At 40.9% G+C, this 21,254-nt stretch overlaps 1 protein-coding gene across 1 annotated transcript in view; it reads left to right on the top strand.

The window, feature by feature from the left end:
• Positions 1 to 21,254, top strand: part of auts2a (activator of transcription and developmental regulator AUTS2 a) — a 271,187-nt gene that overhangs the window by 111,663 nt on the left and 138,270 nt on the right. Inside the window, exon 4 of the mRNA XM_026371485.2 lies at positions 11,590 to 11,691. Within this exon, the coding sequence (XP_026227270.1) occupies positions 11,590 to 11,691 (102 nt within the window). The remainder of the gene's footprint in view (positions 1 to 11,589; positions 11,692 to 21,254) is intronic.

Here is a 21,254-nt window from a genome sequence, read left to right as displayed (position 1 = left end):
CCCCCATGCTGTGCCACCAGTGATTTCTAAGTATGTGCAGCTCATCTGATGTAGATGTATAAAGTCTATGTAGGGTTATGGATGGCTGTGCAAAGAGATTGTTTGCTCTGGGTTCTCTGTGGTCCTGGTGGGTGGGATCTGCTAGCACTGTCTTACATTGTTTATTACATGAGCTTTATTGAGTTCCCAATTACAATTCTGGTCCTCTTGTTTCCTTCTCACTGCTGCTGAATTGACCTTGCATTTTTGCAAGGGAGTATTGTTGTGTATTCAGGCCAGCAGGCCTGTTAGGCAGGCAGACAGTGAGGCAGGCTGACTCCTTCTCTGAGGCCCTGCTCCTGCAAGACCCTGCTTAACAGGCATCAGGCTTACACACTTAATACTTAGGAGGGGAGAGGGGGCTTAGCTCTCACCGCAGCTGACATTGCATCAGGCAGCCAGACAAGGCTGGACTACTGCAGCCTTATTAGCCCCGCCTGGATTGGCTTTCCCTCAGCCTGACACTAATGTTAAATGAGAAAGGTTACTGTGGAATTTAATGAAATGGGTAGAAATAAGCTGTATGTTGTACATGGACAGGTGTCTGCTGCTGGTGTTTTCCAGAGCTCGTTGGGCTGTCTGAACAACAGGGGAAGGGGCACAGAGGAGGCACGTTCAGTAGGTGGAGCTCTTGTGTTGGATTTTGATATTTGAGCTTGATTCACCCATTGGTGAGGGACGTGACAGCTGTGTGTGTGTGTGTGTGTGTGTGTGTGTGTGTGTGTGTGTGCGTGCCTGCACACATTCCTTTCACATGGCATTTATGCAAAATGCAAAGATATCAAATAACAAGAGATTTACAACCCCCCTGTTGACACACGGAGGTCAATTCACATAAACACATAAAACACATTTTCAGTGTAGAGATAATTGATGGTTCTTGATGGGTTGTACAACACTGCAAACTGTTTGTGTTTACATGAGACCTTATTAGAAATGATAATAGGACTCTAATGTCATTAGATAGGTAATAGTTTGTGTATGTGTGCATATGCAAGGATACACACTTTTTATTTACTGCCTGCAACCACATGCTACCTTTTTCTCACTGCTCTCTGACACCTCTGTGCACTGGAACAAATATAAACGTCTCCCCCACAATTCCTTCCAGCTCTGTCTGTTTTCCTTCCCTTCCTCCTAACCCTTGTGCTCTCTCTCTCTCTCCCCGCCTTGCTCTATCTCCTCCCTGCAATCCACCGCAGGCCCTCCATCTCTCCGGCCTGTCAACGTGCTTTTTCATTTGGCTTGTTGCTACAGGGGGCTCGGTGCTGGCAGATTACAACTCGGCAGCCAGTCATTTTCGATTTATCAGAGCCCCCTCCCTCTGTGCCTTCTCTCTTTCTCTCGCTCCCCCCCTTAGCCGACCACACTCACTGCCCTCACAAGCATCAATCCAGACACATGGTGATTCCTCCTCATCCCACCACCCAGCAGACCTCCAACCTACCCTGTTCTCTCCCACCTTCTGTATCTTCCCTTTTTGATCAATTTGGAAATTTAGCTCACAAGCCCCGAGACGACCAAAAAAAAAAAAAAAAAAAAGAAATATTGTGGCAGTGGAAGCATTTCAGATAGAGAGGCAGCTAGAGCTCTATTATTACTTAGGCCTCTGTCACTGGTGATGACCCAGGAGAGTGGAGAATATCGATTGCGTGTCACTCAAGGCATTCAGCGGATTGCATTGACAAAGCTTGTCGGGGCCTTTAATAGCAAGGTTAGCAGCCTTGGCGGGGACCCAAGAGAAAACTCTAACTGTACCCTATTTCATGGTGGCTTTTAACCATTCCCTGGGTCCAGAGAGTGGATTGACAACATTAAGGAAGTAATTTTACTCTCATAATTGCCTTCCTGTGGTTGACATTTGTGGCCCTCAGCGCCTGTAAAATATCTTTCCAAGAACATAAGAATGAGGTCCAACATTGTGTGGATGTTTTTTGTGATTGAAAATAGCTTCACATGAACAAAGATGTGGTACTCTAAACAAAACATGGTGAAGGAAAAGAAAAAGGGAGAAAAGAATCACAAGGATTGTTCGCATGTGATTTATGAGTTGAAGGAAGTCCATTTCTCGCTAGAGGAAGCCCAGACCAAAACACAAACAGAGTTAGAGCACGGCTTGTAGAGAGGGTCATGGAGTATTGCTTTTGCCTTGCCATTACTGATAGCTGCTGAAAACTTTACTTGTTAGAGGATGGAGAGCTGACAGGATTTTGATCTCACTGTAATCTCAACATAAATAAGTGCACTAAACCACCTAAATAGTCTCTTTATGCCAAGTGATGTGGAACTAGGCTGTAATGTAACAGGTCCCCTGTGTGTCGTAATTTGTCTTACACATATGTTGCGAGGTTATTTATACTAACAGTGTAGTTGTTGCTGTACGCTCTGAGATCTTATGGAGCAGGATCTGGTTTTCAATGCACTGTGGGCCTAAATCATAAAGTTGAAAGAGATTTGGCTTCTTAGAATTCCACAATAAAGCTGTGTTATTAGATAACGTCAGTGTTTAACAGTCAGTGTGCTGTCCTGTGTGCAGTCTCTATCAAAATATTATTTTACTGACCAAGCTTTCAAAAGTTTTGGGGCCTAAGGTTTGTAGTTTGTGATGCAGTTTGCAGATAATTTGATGTTTCTCTTCAGTTTAGTAAAGGTAATGTATAGTTAATTCAATGTATCAGTTGCAACATCCCCTGTACTTTAAATATTAACTTTTTTGTTTTTTCACATACACCGCCCTTCCAAAAAAAGTCAGAACCTGGATTGGATAATTACTGCATGGATGATTATGTTTCAGCTGGCAACAAGTTATTTAACCCTAACTGATGCTGTTAGTAGCTTCTCATCTCTTAAACAACCATGTTTGAAGACACATCTTGTGGTCATAGAAAAGATGTTAATCTGTTTAGAAGGGTCAAATTATTGGCATGCATCAAGCTAAGAAAACATCTAAGGAGACTGATGAAACTACTAAAATCGGCTTAAGAACTGTCCAGTGGAAGAAGGTCATGTGGTCTGATGAGTCCAGATTTACCCTGTTCTAGAGTGATGGACACGTTATGTGCCCAAAGACTGAGGTCAGCTGACTACCTGAATATACTGAATGACCAGGTTTTTCCATTAATGGATATTTCTTCACGAATGGCACGGGCATATTCCAAGATGACAATGCTAGGGTTAATCTGGCTCAACTTTTGACACACCACTTTCACACATGGATTGGCCACCACAGAGTCCAGACCTTAGCCCCATTGAGAATCTTTGGGATCTGAAGATGTTGGAGAAAAAGGTATGCTACTCTGGGTGGGAATAAATGTTGTCATATTGTAGAACCTTTAAAACCAATACCACTTTTTTTTTTTTTTTGGACAGGCAGTATAGCACACACTACCTTGTGTATTCTGCTTTTCAAGGTCAGTAATGTCTACAGTTATAAAACAAAAATCATATGGGAGGGCTAACAGGCAGGTGATGTATGTGTATGCTAAGTAAGCATAAGCTGCTTATTGTGATCTTGGAATGGATAAATACAGTTAATAATGCTTACATAAATCTTGTATGATCTGCTTAGGTAATACAGTGGCCTAAACAGATCCTACAACAACAGCAGGTATCTGGTGACTAAGAAACGTATCTAATAATAAACAACACAATTACTTACACACAGTAGCCTGAACAGTAGTCAAATCTATTAATACTTTGTAATGTTATACATCACTTCATCATGCAGAATCATTGTTACAGGGTGTTTTGCGTCAGCTGCTTTGATGTTGTAATATATTCCATCTTTCCCAGTTTTATTTGGATCATTCACATGTCGTCAACTCCTAATGATAATTGTAGCACTACCTGAAGGCAGCACTGAAACAATATGGATTTTGCTTTCTGTCTTTCTGTCGTCTACCATCCCATTATGGGCTCATTCCAGCTGCATTTTTATGACCAGTTAGGTGAAAAGGAACCAGGTAAACCGACAGCATGGTTCCACTATGGTGTTAATGGGTGGTGTTCTGTCATTATGGCTTTATGTACCATCTTGCTTCAGAAAAGTACGGTATGTTATGTTATGCATTACATGTGAGTTATTTTCTGTCTCTGAAGTCTGATTATTCAATTACAATAATGCTGTTTGGCTGTATTGTTTGTTGTCCTTGGCCTTTTGTTGTCTCCCATTAGCAGTCTGTTAAACCAGCCAGAGCAGATGTTTGCTAACATACTTCATACAAAGATGACAAACATGGGCTTCTATTAATATAGTGGGACCATAGAACTGTAATTTTGTTTTATGATTTGATAACAACAGATGTGAATTTCAGAAGGTGGCTAAATGAAGATGTTTATAGCAGGCATTAGTGATATTAGTGCTGGCTTTAGTCAAATAGGAAAAGTACAGTCAAGTCAAGTATTCACACACCTTGATATTTTGAACACTATGAACACTGATACACTTTTATTGTTCATTTATCTTGAGCCAAGAAGACTGAAAACTGTAATTTGTTATTTAAAGGGATACTGAAATAGTATATTAATGGTGGAGAACTACCACTGGCTGGAACTACCATAGTTGTTGGGTTTACACCATCCACCTTGTGACTTTAACATCAACTGGGTTATTAGATACAGTAACTTGAAAAGAAGTCACTGTAGATATGTTTACACCACACAGGGTATGTGCTGCAGTTATCAGCATCGGTATTCATTGGTAAGTGTTACTGCAACGTTTTCTCAAATAAAATTAAAGCAGTTTAGGTCATGTTACCTTTAAATGTTAATGTATGTACATTAGTCAGCCCAGCTTGTGTCTTGCTTAGTTGCTGCATGTAAAACTCAGTCACACTTAGGTCCAGATTTAATGTAGTCAATTTAAATTCACATGTTTACTGAGTGGGCTGTCTTCTTCATCTGATTAGAATGTCTTTTGATCCTTCAGTTCATCCGTCAGTTCCTCTGTTTTCTAGCTTCTTTTACAACATTACTTTGCTGCCAGTAGTTCTTCCACACCTTCAGGTTTAGCACAATGACACAACTGTGACCTACTTATGTTGTTCCTCTCAAGTATTCACAGCCGCAGTACAGTTCTCTACCATTCTACATTGTTTCAACCTCCTCTATCCTCACTCCTGAAAAGCTTGAGTTGTGCAATTTTTTGCAACATGTGCCACAGTGAGCAGTCTGCTGCTATTCCTGTAACATAAAACTTTCCCTAAACTCATATTACCACCACGCATGAGCCGCACACAAGGCTTGACCCAGTGTTAAGTGTCTGCGCTAAATTTCATTGCCTCCATCTACTGGAAGGCCTGCCAATATACTGGCAGTGAATTCCTGGAGGAAAATAAATGGCAATAAAAAAGAGAAATGATAGCCCCTGCAAGCTGATAGGAGCGGCTTTTTCTCTGCTGTCTTTTTTCGGTAGCACTCTTTATTGAGGCTGCCCAGCTCGGGGAGCTGTGATTTGGCACACTAGCTGTGGCTTCACTTGGATGAGTCTCTGAAAGCCAATAGTGAAGTAATGACTCAGTAGCACAGATTGAAGAGCTGTGGAATCGTGTAATTAATTGCACACAAATTTCTATGTGGTGATGAGCGCTCAACTGGGCAGTTAGAAGTCTGGTACTTCTAACTGCCCCCACCCCCTCTAAGTTTCCCAGTGCATTCTGGGAAGAAATCTTGTAACAGTATTCGCTTGCTCCTTTGTGTCTGCTCTACATGGGAAATGTTAGAGCTTGGGGAATTGGAGATGTGTAAAGTGGGCAGGAAGGTTATTACTGCCACACTGGTTACTATTACAAGATGTTTAGATATGATCTGAGAGAGTAGAGGTCCCTCGCTGCTTTTATATTCTCTCTCCCCCCACCGCACTTTCTCCACCTGCTCACTTCATTATTAAATCTGGGAATTGTCCCCATAACTCAATACACCAGACTACAGCATTATATGGCCATTTGTGAGAAGGGAGAAGGGTGATTACGACGCAGGGCAGTGGATGGATGTTAAAAGCATATTGATTTGTCTGTAATGTCGTCATAGATCAGAGATTTATGGCAATATATAAATGCAGCCACAAGCTCTAGTAGCCTCCAGCATGTGGTGGAGGAAATGGACTCCTTAGTATGACTGATGAGATCAAGGCATTGCTCTCAACCACGTTTCCCCCCCTCTTGTTTCCCCCTCAAGCCTCCATTTCCGACTACTCCACCTGCTCTCATGATGCTCTCACCCTGCGGCTACTGTGACTAGTCCTCTGGCTCCATATCTTTGCTTTGGCTTCACATTCCAGCACAGAGGCTAGAAAAGCCCTCCTCTGTACCCTGAGATTGGTCAGACTAGCTGCCCCTGGTCTCACTGATCTCACCAATCTCACTGATGCCCTGCTAGAAAAATGATGTCTGATAAGTAAGCCAGAGATCTCAGCTGCACAATGACACTTGCATACCTAAGTATAAATAAAAACTACTGCTCTGGCTGAGTGCAAGTGTTGTTTTTATCACAAAGTTAGAGAAGAGAAAATCTAGGATAAACATGCAAAGGATTTTTGATATGTCATTTAGTCGGTGATGAAAGAACACTACATCTGTGTTTCAACTGCAGAGATTAAGGATGCATTATTATTTTTACACTGTATGCCTGTGACCTCGTTGTTACACACACTAACAGGGAACACATCTGGAGCAATGCAAACCAATTGCTGATGTTCAGTGACAGGCTTTGAGTGAAGGTAGTAGAGGGGGATATGGGTGCCTGTCTGTGGCAGTTACAGCAACTGGGCCTCCGAGCCAAGCACAGGGTCAGAGTCTGGGTACGCTGGTGGGCTGGCCCATTTAACACTGTCAGAAAAATGACGTAGAGCCTGTTGTCAGCCCCCTCCTATAGACCCTGAAGAACCATCAGCCAGTCTGATATGATAAAGTCAACTATGAATTAAATAGTCCCAGCAGTTTCCAACTGTTGTTGTCGACCAAACCCAAGAGGTTTTTCTAGATGGGATCACTGTGAGGCTGATGTGATGTAGAGGCTGTTAGAGACATAATTAGTGATGCTTAATGGGGTCTAATGTTTGGCAATGGCAACTCCTAAGGCTGAACAAGAGAGCCCTTTGAAATTCTTGAAGTTGTTCATTTTCACTGCTGAATCGTGGAGCTCGTCGGCACTTTAATAGCCCTGGTATATAGACCTCTAAAGGTAGCAAGGAGATATTCAATGTGTAGTCAGTGGAAACCGAGGGGATTTGACAGTGCCGCAGGAAATAGACAATTTATTATCAGTAGCACAGCCTATGTAGCGGATTATCTATAAAACTTTCATGGTTCTCCCTCAGTGGCAAGCAGCCATAAAACTTCCCAAATGAGGGACTTGTTAATTTACTTGTTAAAGCAAATTAAAAATTTATAAGCGCTTTTAGGTAAATGAGATCCTCTTTCATTGCTGCCCTAGTGGGATTCTCCCTGCCAGATCCTGAGAGGACAGGTTAGCTGTTCTGAAAGCCGCAGAAGAACAATAAAAGCTGTTAAAGTGTTCCAGGTTTTATTACCGCCAAGCTCCGCAGCTGCTGTTGTGCGTAACTAAGGGAAACCAGGAGCTGATGGCTACAAAATCCCATTGAGGCTAGTACAGAAAACTGAGCCCACTACACTCTGTGTCTGTGTCTGTGTCTGTGTCTGTGTGTGTGTGTGTGTGTGTGTGTGTGTGTGTGTGTGTGTGTGTGTGTGTGTGTGTGTGTGTGTGTGTGTGTGTGTGTGTTTTGTTTGTTTTTTTTCCTTTTTGTTAGATGAGGAATGGTGGTTGGGGGTAGAGTTGCTGGGGCAGGGAGGTTGTATATGGCTCAGTATAAAAAGACCTTTGTGGTTAGAAATGTTAGCAAGCCTACTTTTGTGCTTGATTGCATTGAGTCTGTAGTGCAGCCCTTGAGAATAGGTCAATACACTTGTAAAATTCCACTATGGCAATGGTGAGCACTTTTCAGTAAGTGAGAAAATAATTGACTCCACATGTTCAAGACAATGTTGTAATCACTGTTTTAGTGCACTTTAAAAGGGAGCAGTGTTAATTTAGATGTGTTATCTTTTTTACTCAAATCTGGGAATGTGTTGCGTATGCTCAACAATTATTTGTTTAGTACCCCTGTACCACCACTAACAACAGTAGTGAAATGAAACATTCCATATTGATTCTCAAAGTGAAATATTTTGTATTTTATACACAAGTTTCTTGTTCTTTTAAACAAGATAAGTATTTGTATATTAGACGATATGTTTAACATCAGCATTCTATATTTCTACAACAACTCCAGTAATGTTGGTCTGAAGTTATCTGTATAGATATTTATTTCAATTTGACCTTCAACAGACACATTAAATAGAAGGTTTAAGTACATTAGGACTGCAGACAAGAGGATAGAGTATATGGTTGAAAGTACAGTGCAGTAAGCTCTATCCAGGGAATTTATATCTAGTCAAGGCCAGTCAAGAAATGGTAGTCCACTAACAGATTGTAGGAAGTTTATTTAATTTGATGAATCAATAAAGTAAGACAATTGAAAACAGCAGATGTTCAGATGTAAAGTGTGATTGCTGTATCCCCACAGACAATACTATCATGTGTTACTTTTCATTTGGATATCACTTGACTCTCAGTACACAGACATTACAGACACATTTTAGTAATTTGAGGGAATGGTCTGTAGTCAACAATAGCATATCCAAAGACAGTGCTTCAATTTAACAGTTTGAATACTTCTTGTAACTTAAGTACAAGTACCATCTTTATTTTTCTTTTTTGGAAGAATGGTTTATACCAAATGTTAAATGATTCCTCATATTTGTGGGCTGAACCGTTGAACATGCTGAGGTTTCGACTGCTTTTCCAAAGCATCACGCTGTCTGCTGATTGAAAACAGTTGTTGATTCTCTACTCCAGTAAATTCAGACTGGTAAGAGAGACGAGAGGGAAAAACTTTATCCCCTAACTCAGAACAGATTGCAGGAAAAGAAGACCTCACTGCGTGGAAATTAATGTCAGATGCACTTACTAGTAGTTTAAATATTTCATTAGATGCTAATGTCTCGCTGTGTCTTTAATTGTTGTGAAATTGGCCTCTGGAATATTAAAACCATCTGTTTGTTATCTTCCTGCAGGGCCAGTTTTAACTCAGGCTGCACAAAAACAGTAAGGTCATTAAACAATTGCATGCACATGCTTCAACCTGCATTTTAATTAGTATCATTATGTTATTGCATCAGTGCAGGACACCAGTCTGGGGGATCTGCACACACCCATCTCTTCTCTTCGTCTGAAATCTCTTATAAATGCTGTCGAATGCATTAGTGTTCATTACAGAAAGTAAAACTGAAAGTAAGTTTTAAAAGCTCTGAAAATACAGAGAATGACTCGGACACTGTAACAACTGGGAGTGATCAGATTAACGCTGTTACAGCAGAGGTCACAGAGACAACCCTAGCACCCACACCCAAGCTTCTCATTTAGATTTATCGTCAGACAGCAGGTCATTACATTTCAGCTTCACTTTTTGATGGCACTGGCCACCAGCATTCCCTCCATTTGCTTAAGACATCTATTAATCACATCATAAAATGAAATGAATCCATCATTTGAACCTCCCTCAGAAAGGCGAGAGGGGATGAAAAAAGACACCATTCTCTGAAGTAATTTAAGGGAGCTCAGGGGGAAATTAAAGGGAACAAGCTGAGGGATACGTTTTCAAATAGCTGTGTAATCAGGTCCCGAGCTATGTAATAGCCTTGAAGGATGAGCTGCTCTTTATTGGAATGTCTTTATTAGATGTGTTGTTCAGACATTACGCACAGTTAAATGTTTGCTAGATTTCTGATTTCATGTACCCTCCCACTGATAAGCCAGACTACAGACGGTGTGATTATGTGGTTTCACTGCTGCAGAGTCAGTTTCATATAATATTGATTAAAACAAATATCTCTATCTCTCCCACACTTGCCTGATTATATTCTTTGTAAGTTCACCATACAAGCTTGATTTTGGACTGTGAATATTTAATGCAGGAGTCAGCTTCAGCTTTTAGTAAGGTCAGAGTTTTTTTGTGTGTGTGCACATTTATAAATACATGAGTATGCTGGTAATGCACCGCCCAGTGTTGTCAGCAGGGAACACAGGCAGGTTAATAAATATTATAGGTGAGCATGTTTTTGATGAAGGAGCTGCAGATCGGGGTGTAAACTGCATCCCTTGCCCTTTCTTCAAGGATCTATTCACAGGCCAGAGCGGATGAGATATTATTCCTCTTTTCTCTCTAAAAATATGTGAACTCCCCCCAGACAAGCTGGCATTTACAATAAATAGGGAAAATGTGCCCTGGTTTTTGTGGGAATAAAATGTGTTGGAGGTAATTAGTATTATCACAGCACAGGGTATTGGTGTGCATGTGTTCTCCTCTACCTTGCCTGTGCATTGTATGACCACACAGACATACACTCATGCACACGTGTACACACTCATTCAGACATTTGCACACACAGAGTCAAACAGGCCCATCAGGCATTCCCAATGCTCGGTCTCTCTTATCACGTTCAGCACTGTAGCGAATCCACTCACCTTCCACCCATCATGCAATTCTCCCAAGGAATATGATTCTTTCACACCATTAATGGCTACAGAAAAGGGAACATTTTCATTTTAATTATCTGCTTAACTCTAGGGTTCTTTTGGTGTTCCCCTACCTTGTGCCCTTTCATCGTGCTAAATGATGGCAGATACCTGAAAGGACAATACTATAAAGAGCAGTAGGAAAAAAGACATTGTGGCTCTGTCCCTTCCCTTCAGAGCAGGAAAAAGGAGGAAACAGATTGCCATCACATTCTAGTCCAAGGTCTTTGCTTGTGCAGTGCCACTCTGCTTTTCCTACTGAGGGGCAGAGCAGCAGTTACTGCACTGTCCCATAAAGCCAGCTTTGTATGTGCTTTGAAATGAAACCTGCAGTGTTTGTCTGGTCTGGAAGGAGCAGCATGGGAGCTTCAGAGAACATCAAATACAGACTTGGACAGGGAGTACAGACCCCACCTCTTTCCACTCAGCTCTGCACTCCCACGAGTCTTTTATTTTTCTCCAGATTTTGAAGGGCCTCAGATGCTTGCGGGTTGGCACATCCTCCTCTTTATTCTTGTCATTTTGCTGCATCGCAGAGTGTCTAGAGGATGACACTAGATGAGCTCCTGCTGCCTCAGCATGTGGTGTCTACTTGGAAAGGATAGTGGCTCCATTTGAAGGTTCTGGAGGGGTCTTTGTCCCTGTTCTCTATATCGTGGGCTGAGAGGAGTTTCATACTGCGAGATCAGATGGCGTCTATCATTGGCAAGCAGAGTGATGGGCACTGAATAGCCTCAGAAACATGACAGATTTACAGAGACAGCACTGAATATCGTGCCAGTTCTCACATATTCATGAACCGATTTCTGTGGGATGGCTTCCCTAGCCTGCTTATTCGTGTAGAGCTCAAAACTGCTCTGTTAACAGTTTTGCTTCACAATGTTAACTCTTGTTCCTCTTGTGTGTTGTGTTTTGCAGCTTAAACCAGGGCAGAACAACTGTAAGGACAGCGACAGCGAGAGTGTAAGCGGAGAGTCCAAGCCTTCATTCAGGAGCAGCTCTAGAGATAGACTGACAGATGTGAGTACATTGAGTGAGTTTACTGCTTTCCAAGTCACTACTTCAGTGATAGTTTCATCAGCATTTATCCACAGTCTACAATCTATTGAAAAATATTTCCTGAAAATTAAAAATTTTAGATTATAAATTATAGGTTCATGTCTTATCAATTTACAAGCCACTATGGATATTAGGAATGAGGTAGGTGAAGGTTTGAGAGGAAGTAAGCATTAGTGGTAAATGTTGTAAATTTGATTTACTATAGTATGTCATATTACATAAAGAAATAAAGGATTACTTACTTACTATAAATTGAAGCACTTACTTTATAAATCAATTAAGTAACCATTAACTTTAACACCAATGTTTGATGGCACTTCAGTTTCAGTTTGATTAATTATGTGTGTGTGTGTGTGGACTTGTTCATCTGCAGTATATCTCTCAGACAAAAGGTAAGTTAAAAATCGGTTTTGTTAGGATTTCTTGTGGTCCTGAACCTATATTTCAATCAATCTAATCCAGCCTCAGCAAAGCTCTTCATGGTAAATCTCAAACATTTTAAGTGCAATCACTTTAGATGATCACACACACAATTACTTCCTCCCTTACAGTCTCAGATTTTTTATGTTTAATGCAACACTACTTACACTTGCTCGTGATGGAGCTGTAGGCAGTTATTACCTGGCAGAAGAAAGCGTATGACAGTGGCTGTGCCCATGTGACCTGTAACAGTATTCCAAGACAAAGTGAGCAGGCTCAAGGGACCTTGCTGCCAAACACCCGCCCCTTCTCTTTGATTTGTGTAGCGAATCTACAGTAAAGCGATCAGATATCTGGCCATAATTAAAGCTGTCAGTTGGAAAGCAAGCTAGTTTTTGAGAAAGACATGGCCAAATAACTGAGGCAAAACTGATTCTGTGTGTAGCTTTACAATGCTTGACTAGGCATGAAATGAAATAAGTAATTTGATGTTGACAGAAATTGAAATTATACTTGCTGATTTCTGTCAGATTGCACCGTGGTGACTGTGCAGCAGTATAGCAAGATAAATTAACTTAAACAGTGGAATTTTGAAAACAACTAACCTATGTATGACTTTACAGCAACAGAAGTAGGTTTAATAGAAATTTGACTTCTCAAATCGAACAGAAGACAACAAAAGGTTATTGTTCCTCTTATCTTCTTGAGGTTTTACAGAACTTTGCAGAATAATGCAGAGCTCCATATTGGAAGTGTCTATTATAATTATAATTCATTTGCACTGATTTCCTTGAGGAGGTTGGCACAGGCATATTTGATGCCCCTCACTAGATTCAAAATGGTTTCCTGTTGTTGCTACACTGAGTGGTAATAATTATTATTAAAGAATTTATTAAATAGTGCATATAACTGTTCTGCACATAACACATAGGACAAAACACAATTGGCAATTCTTTTTAGATCACATTGAAGAAGATGTGAAGATGTGCACTTTAACCCATTATTACTGATTAATCATTCTATTGTAGTTTTATTAGAAAACACACAAGTGTCATGTTTTCTCAAGCAGCAACTTTCCGGGCTCCCATCTGGTTCTCATGAAGCATCACCCTCTATATAAACTGGCATTTCAGCCACTCTGTACATTCATGAGTATAGGAGAAAAAAAACAGTCCTGGTTGCACCTGCTTAGTCTGGTCAAGACACCCCTGAGGATACTGAGCATGTCTTCTCAAGAACAGTCGAAAGCTGGGTAGCATGAAGACTCGTTGGGTACAATGTCACTTTAGATGGTCCCAATAGGTTTGTCAGTCCCCTCTAGCCATGTTGTAAAAACCCACCTCTCACCCAAGAAGTGTAAATACTATTGTTAGAGTTGAAGGTGGATGTATGCCCAAGTGATGATCTGGCAGTTAATGTGCTTGTTCTTCTGAAATGTTAAAACTATTTTGGTTGTAATAATGTATATTGCAGCTAGAAGGCTCACAGGGTTGAGCTGCACAGGGATGCTCCCTCACAGTGTGAAAACAAAGCAAAAGCATACATGTCACTCGTTAGTACCAGTGAGCAGTGTGAGACAGGAGTTGGCTTTGACTCGAACTGTTCATTAGACCACCAGTTCGCTAATGGTATTTGCTGTAGCACTCTCTTTCCTTCGTGGAGCCACTACGCTCCGATGAAGCAGATGAACTCAGTTTGCCGACCTGGTGCTGGCTGGCAGGAAGAGAGAGGCCAGCAGAGGTCAGGCCGGGCAACCACCTCTCTACCGCTTTCCTTCCCTGCTCACTCCATCCTGCCAGCTCATTAAGGCCTACAAATGGCACATCAGCTCGGCTGTGCGGCTTTGCCTCAACCCCAAACCCCAGCTAAATTGGCAGGCTTAGCCGCATTTGCTCTGAAGCACTGGGTTCCCTTTTGGTTCGTTTGAAGCCAACATGGCAGCCACCCCCTGCATCCCCCACCACACTCCACCCCTTCAGTCTGGGTGGCAGGCATTCAGGCAGGCAGCAGTCCTGAGCAGAGGGAGTCTGCTGGATCAGGGAGGGCAGGGAGCTTGGGATGAATCACTCGCGTTTAGTCTCTGCGGCAAGGGGTGAAATGCCATCATTACCCGGCTGCCTATCAAATAAATTGGCAATTACGGGCCTGGGATTGCGAGTAAACAGCATGTTACTGCTTTTTTTCCACCCAAGGCTCTTGATGAGAGGCGGGTGCGATAGAGAGAAGCTCCAGAGTACTGGGTCAGAGCCCGCCAGTCAGTGTTAGCCAGCCTGATGAGAGGCACAAGAGGCAGACTATAATGAATGCACCTCTATGTTTCAGCTACCATTTTATAGTTAGCCAAAGCTTCCTGTTGTGCTCTGCTGTAATGTAGCTGTTCTATTGAGTCAATTCTGCTGTCTAATGCTTTTAGCTACACCTTTATGGAAGCCCCTGCTGTAACATAGGTTAATAATTTGCGCATTATACTGGTAAAATATGTTATAACACTATTATTGATACAAACACATTACTGGTGTTGCTCCAGGCAGTTTTGCCTGCTAGCTGAAATGAAACTGTGGAAATGTTGTGCCTCCTGAACTTCATACTTGTGTGTCCTGGCTCCTTTTGCGTTTGAGTATTTTCTTGCAGTGTAGTCTTTGAAACTTGTTTTGTAATGAAACATCTGGAAGTGATATTGTTAAAAGTCAAGCACATCATCTTTCCTTGCCTTTGAAGCGGTTACAGCCCAAACACAGCTAAAGTCTCTCTTATGGATAGTAAAACTGAACTGAGTTATTACTGGCTTTCCGATGAAAACTTCACAGCATATTCAGAATCCTGTGTGCATGTGGTGAAACCATTTCAGATACTCAAATTATAGCTTTTGGAAACTGATTAATGTCATAAAATATATTTGTTGTTGTAAAGATCACTATTATGATTAAATATGGTGGAAACGCACCGAGACTGCACATAATGAATCCCACTGTCCAAGTGCTTATGTAATGTGACCATAGCTGGTCTGTATTACAGACCCATTCCACCTCCTCAGTACATTCTCCAATTATTTCCTGACACTCAGATGTAAATGAGGTCGCAGTCCCCCTACATGTCCAGATATGCTGGCCAATTTGCTCCGACACAGAACTTGTAATTGCTTGCATCAATTATCCGTCTCTTTCTCTCACTGCCTCTCAATAATTTGAAATGTTTTCTATTAGTGACAAGCATTTAGATATGGAAGTAGGAATGTTGTACCTATAATTAGCTTATTATCATGGGATCGTACTCTGCTAAAGCCCCAGCATGTGCATAGACTCAGCATAAAATGAGCAGCAGATGTAACGCAGGGATTATGTTTTTGACTATTAAATGACTTTTCAGCAGTGATGTAAAGTCAGCTGTCAGGGCAGAAAGACTAAAGACATTGAAAATACAGATAGTATTTTGTATGTGTCAAGTTTTCCAGCTGTTAACACCACAGGGCAGATTGACAACTTAATAGGCAAAAATACACACTGTAGAGAGAAACACACATAAATGTGTATCATGACACATCTACACATGTACACATGCACAAAACTATCTTTTAAAAGTAATTTTAATAAGAGTGTGATAGTTGATAGCAGTTCTGCCAGATTTTGACTTTACACAAGGAGAGGCCAGCTTGATGTCCTAAAAGATAAAATTGCCCCCCGCTTGTCCAGATATTCAAGCTACAGGAACCTTTTTAATTGATATCTAGCATTTTATTGCTAAAGTTTCAAGCTCATCCACCTCTGTGATTAAATATAACATTTGATAAAACACTGTGTTTTAACAGAATGACTCATGCTTAGAGTCATTCCATCTGGGATTTCTATTAATTCATTAAGAACAGCAGGAACAGATTGTAGAAGATTTTTACACTGGCTCCCTACAGTAACTACTGTATCTCTCAAAACCTGCATTCTAGTGAAGAGATCATGTCCACAATGAAAGCCGTCCACCTGATTTTTCTTAATTCATTATGCAAGATTTTGTAGTTGTCTGCACAGCCAGCTAGGATCTAGGTGCAAGATCACTTGAATTGCCATCACCTTTGGCTCTAAATCAACCTGATGAATAGGCTGTCTCCCAGGAAGTAGCCAGACATTTTCATTACCACCTCTGGCACTCCAAATCAAGCCCCCTTTCCCTCTCCTCATCCCCTTTTATTTCTCTTTCCCATTTTCTCTCTCATTGCCTGCAGTCGGGTTGTGAAGAACAGATTGTGACACTTTGTGACATGGCAGTCGGGCAAAATTATGCTGCGCCTCCATCACCTGCCAGTACCCCAACAGCCGAATGTCCGTCAGGGGCCTGCAAGAGGTCCCGCTGGATGGCTTGTTTCTACATGTGCTTGGAGCACGCCTGCCTACCTGCCTATGTTCACAAGTGTGTATCTCAGACTTGGCGGCACTACGCAGCAGATATATAATTAGAATGAGAGAAGCACTGGGCGATTGTGTGCAGTGACCTCTAAGCAGCCTTTAGGTTGAGAATACATGGCACTAAATTATCTCAGCTAATTATTATTTACCACACCCAGAGGCGTTCAACACAAAACAAAATATGAGAAATCAGAGGAACATTGTGACCTTTACTATAGTTATGTTACTGCATACCCAGGAAAATAAGGCTCTTTAATTGCTGAAATTGATACAGAGTGAGGCCTGTGTGGTAAATACTGTTCAGGCTAATGCTGACTGAATGCAGTTCCTCAGATAAATCTATTCTCATGGAAGATTAATGGACTGGAGAAGTGGTGTTGAATGTCATTGTTGAAGGTTGAAAGTATTGAGCGCCTGAATCTTATCCATATGTTTTCAGGAATGACATAAATAGGCTCAGTTGGAATCCATTTTGACTTATCAAGCTTACACCAGTGCCAGAGCCATGAGGTACTTGCCAAGTATTCAGGCTCTGAGGCTTCCAATAACAAATCCTATTCCACATCATTTCCACTGAAACTGGCCATGGCTGTACGCCGCCACCCTGTTTTTGCTTTTGCCACGCATCCCATAGCTTTTGGCTATGTATTACTTCCGCATTCCCTGTAACCTGACCCTGTAGCCCCAATTTTTGATGTCATACCAAGGCCTGGCAAGGGAGTCTTTCCTCTCTTTGTTCCAGTCTTTTCAGCATGGAGGCTGTTCCGGTGGAGTAAGTTGAATAAGTGGAGCCCGGAGGAATCTCTACAAAGGTCTCACTCTGATTGGATGCGTGCAGAGCCCAAGGAGAGAACGGCGGTTGCCATAGCAATGAGAGCAATGTGGGAACTGGCTGCATGAAGGAGAAAGGGGAAGTGGTGCTTTTTTTGTGTTGGGAGGTCTTCATTGACTAACATTCCTGTTTATGAGTAAAACTGCCAACATGTGCGTAAACACAAATATGCAAAGCCACACGAACATTATTACATGCACCCTTTTACTTCCCAGAGAGAAGACAAGCTAGAGTGCATACTTCAATCACAATGGCATGGTGGGGGTGTACTCGGGCCCAAGCTGGGAGCCAGAGAAAACACAATCAAACACACCAGGAGTCCAGAACCATCTCTCCCTCATAAACATGATTACTGGCCATTCACTGCTACATATCACTTACCTCTCCTGAGCCAACAAATCCTCCTTACCCTCTCTACTGGCTCATCACAGCCACTATAAACAAAGCAGTGACATAAATATATTTATTTTTAAGTCTGTTTATTTATTTATTTATTTGACTTGGAGCTGAATTTAAAAAAAAACAAATTTAACCCATAATATTCAGGGCACATGGCTAAGTGGTGATCCAAACCTCTCTAAGGAGCATATGTTTGAGTTCATATGTGTTTTATATATGTGAATACCTGGTGTGTGTATTTTTATATCAGCAATTGTAGCTGCAGGGTATAAGAGCTGTGTGGGAGGGTTGAGGTGTTTATGTGTGTTGTGTTTGTTTGAGGGGCACAAAGGGGTTGAGAATGCTATATGGGGATTACACAGCAAGCACTGGTGGTTCATGAACACAGTTCAATCTGTATTTTCTATAGGCCAAACATAGCAGATAAATATCTTCACATGCAGGTTCACATGCATGTGAACATGCTTCTCTCAAGGGCTAAGTTGAAATCAAATGGAATCTTGAGATACATGGAGAATATCGTCCCTACTGCATTATACTAACAGTTTCCCTTTTTTGTGATGCAGAGGGGTGTGTGATCAAGCCACTGAGTCACCTTTCACATTAGCTTTGCCAAGATAACATCTCAGGTGAATATGTAGACAGCTTCCAAAAATCACAAAATGATAATTCACCCGTTCTCCTGTGCATTACTTGATTCTCAACTAAAACTTGTAATGAGAATAGTTAAGGTGTATACCGTCTTGCAGCACAGCTGATACTACTGAGACAACATTTGCCAGAAGGAATGATACATTACAGTACATAACCACAATCCCTGTTGTAAATGCAGCACACTGTAAGAGGGAATGTAAGAGTGAAATTTAACAAAATCCAAAAATGTGATTATTTGCTTCACTGAATACCATTAGAAGGCTAAAAGAAAAAGCGACATAGTTAATAGATTCAGTATAAAAGTGTGTTCTGATTAAATTGTTACTCATCAAATTTAAACTGTAATTCCCTGGTTTTCATCCCTTAATTATGCACTAGACCGAATCCACCATCAATTAAGATAAAGATAAAACTATTTTTATTATAGCAATATTGCCAATGATGTTGATGTTGTTTTAGTAGTTAAGGAAATGTTTTCTTGTGATGTCCACTAGAATGTACCTTTGAAATGCTAAATGCTACAATACTTTAATACATTTGTTTGGTTTGCATCATGCTTTTTGCCCAATGTAACCTGAAGTATGATAAATTATGTTCCATATTGTAGTGGTGTGCACGTACAATATTTTTACTAATATGTTTTGCACGTGCTTTGAATTGAGCCCATGATTTTCTTTTTGACAGGCCACACTTTGTAATACTGTGCATCAAAGCCATTTATTTTCCGTTGTGCTGGAGAAGGGCATGTTCTGTCTTTCTCAAGGCCTGAGCATCTGACGGGATTACTGTGAGGCATTGGATGTCACATCACTTCTATTTCAGAAACCAGTCCAATTTCCCTTAAACCACAAAGCAACAGTGCCAACAATAAATAAATAAATAGATACTGTAGATATATGGACAGACACATAGAGATAGTGCCCCTGGAATTACAGTTGCAGATGATTATTCCAGAGACATTATTTCCCTCAAGTCATGGGCTTAAGTCAAATTTGGAAGAGAAATGAAATTGCCAGCAGTGAAAAACCAGACTAGGTAGGAGTTCATGAGTAGAGAAATAACATTTTCATTTGTTTCTGCCCCAGTGGGAGACGAGTAGTCTTTCAGTAAATAGAGACGGCTATGAGAAATGGTTATTTTTGGTCGGCGGGATATTGTTTTAACGTGCACTTATCCATCTGCAATCTAGATATTGGGCCCCAGGAATCCGCAGGATAGCCATTGTACTGTTGTCTTTATGACACACTAGTGTTGGCCCTGTCTTGCCTCCAATTGTCTCTGTAAGTGTCCCATTTCCACCAGATTTTCAGTCCTTCATGTGTTTTTTTAACTCCCTTTGTTAAGAACAACCAGCTGATGCTACTCTTTGAAATGCACGTTTTTCATATTGAGCTTTGCTTTGAATTGAAATGAAAAATTCAATGCTGGCTTCTAAGATTGTCATCTCCCCTTGTACAAAAAAGAGACAAACATACAGCATTATTTGTTCCACTGCAGTAATAATAAATTAAGTATACTATTCCTCCAATCTCAGAGACTGGTAAAAGGTATCTGTTTTAGTGTATTTTTTTGCAAGTACTATTCCATTGTTTTCTTTGTGTCTCATTTCTGTATTGTGGAGCCCAGTTTTCTCAAGGTAGCAATGTGTCACAGTCCACTCTTCCTTTTTTGTGATGTTAAGTTTTCTATAATTAGTCACATGCATTGCATATCTTGTCTTTATCTGCCATATTTCTGCCATTTCATACCTTTTGTCTTTTTTCATAGTAGAGGTATTGTTTTGTGTGTTACCAACAACACTGTGCATTCACTCAATTCAACTTCAAATGCTCATGCTGTAACATTTGTGAAATATCTGGTTTCAAAGTGATAGTCTAGGGATTATTAGGTGATTACTACTTCCATAAAGTGCACCTGTCAACTTCAGTGAGATGCCTGATCAATTAATGTGTTTCTGCATAAATTGGTGCTCTATAGGAGTCATTTATATGGTGCATTACAATTCAGAAATTAATCTACAGCAGCAAAGCTTTGATCCAGAGCTGTCAGCAGTGATGTACTCCCAGGTGATTATGTCTACTTCCTGTCATCCATTATCAACCAACACATAAAGCACTTGTCACATGGCCCATTCAGATTATGGTTGATATTGACACAGAAATTGAATAAATATGTGCCATAAGAAGATTAGTGTTTCCCAAGAGGCAGGCATCCCCCTGTTGTATTTATTTCTTATGATATGAACACGGCATCTTGAAAGACATGTTTTCTTACAGTCAAATCCCAGCTCAAACAATAAAGATTAATCTGTTGACCACCATAAATAGAACCAGAATATGCTCACAGTGAAGCATGTGAAGCACTTGGGCTTTTTGTTCTGCGTTGTACATTTATCTCACTTTGCATTGCACATCCATATCAACTCCACTGCCATGGCAACCTCAAGAACATGTCACATAAGAGATCTGCCCAAATTCTCTTTATGGGTAAAATAATTTATTTTAAGCTGGTAGTGCTGCAAAGGCTGATAATTTAAGATTTTTTTTTTTTTTCATCCAAAACATTTCCCCACACGTTTTTTTTTTTTTTTTTTTTTTTTTTTTTATATTAATACCCCCCACCCCCACCCCCCGTTTGTATACATCAACAGTATAGCTGGTGCATGGGACTAAAATCTCCTATAAACTAATTAGACGGTTGACTGTGACCTCTTCAAAGGGAGTCACATCAGCTGTGTTTGGGCAGTGGAGAGAGGTCAGAGGGTAGTGCAGGGCCACATAGTACAGGGGATTGGATGGGATTAACCTTGGCCTGCCTCTTTGGCC

Source organism: Anabas testudineus, chromosome 14 (assembly GCF_900324465.2).
Source record: "Anabas testudineus chromosome 14, fAnaTes1.2, whole genome shotgun sequence".
Classification (NCBI taxonomy): domain Eukaryota; kingdom Metazoa; phylum Chordata; class Actinopteri; order Anabantiformes; family Anabantidae; genus Anabas; species Anabas testudineus.
Note: the sequence above shows the minus strand (reverse complement) of the source record. Positions and strands in the feature narration are given on the sequence as shown.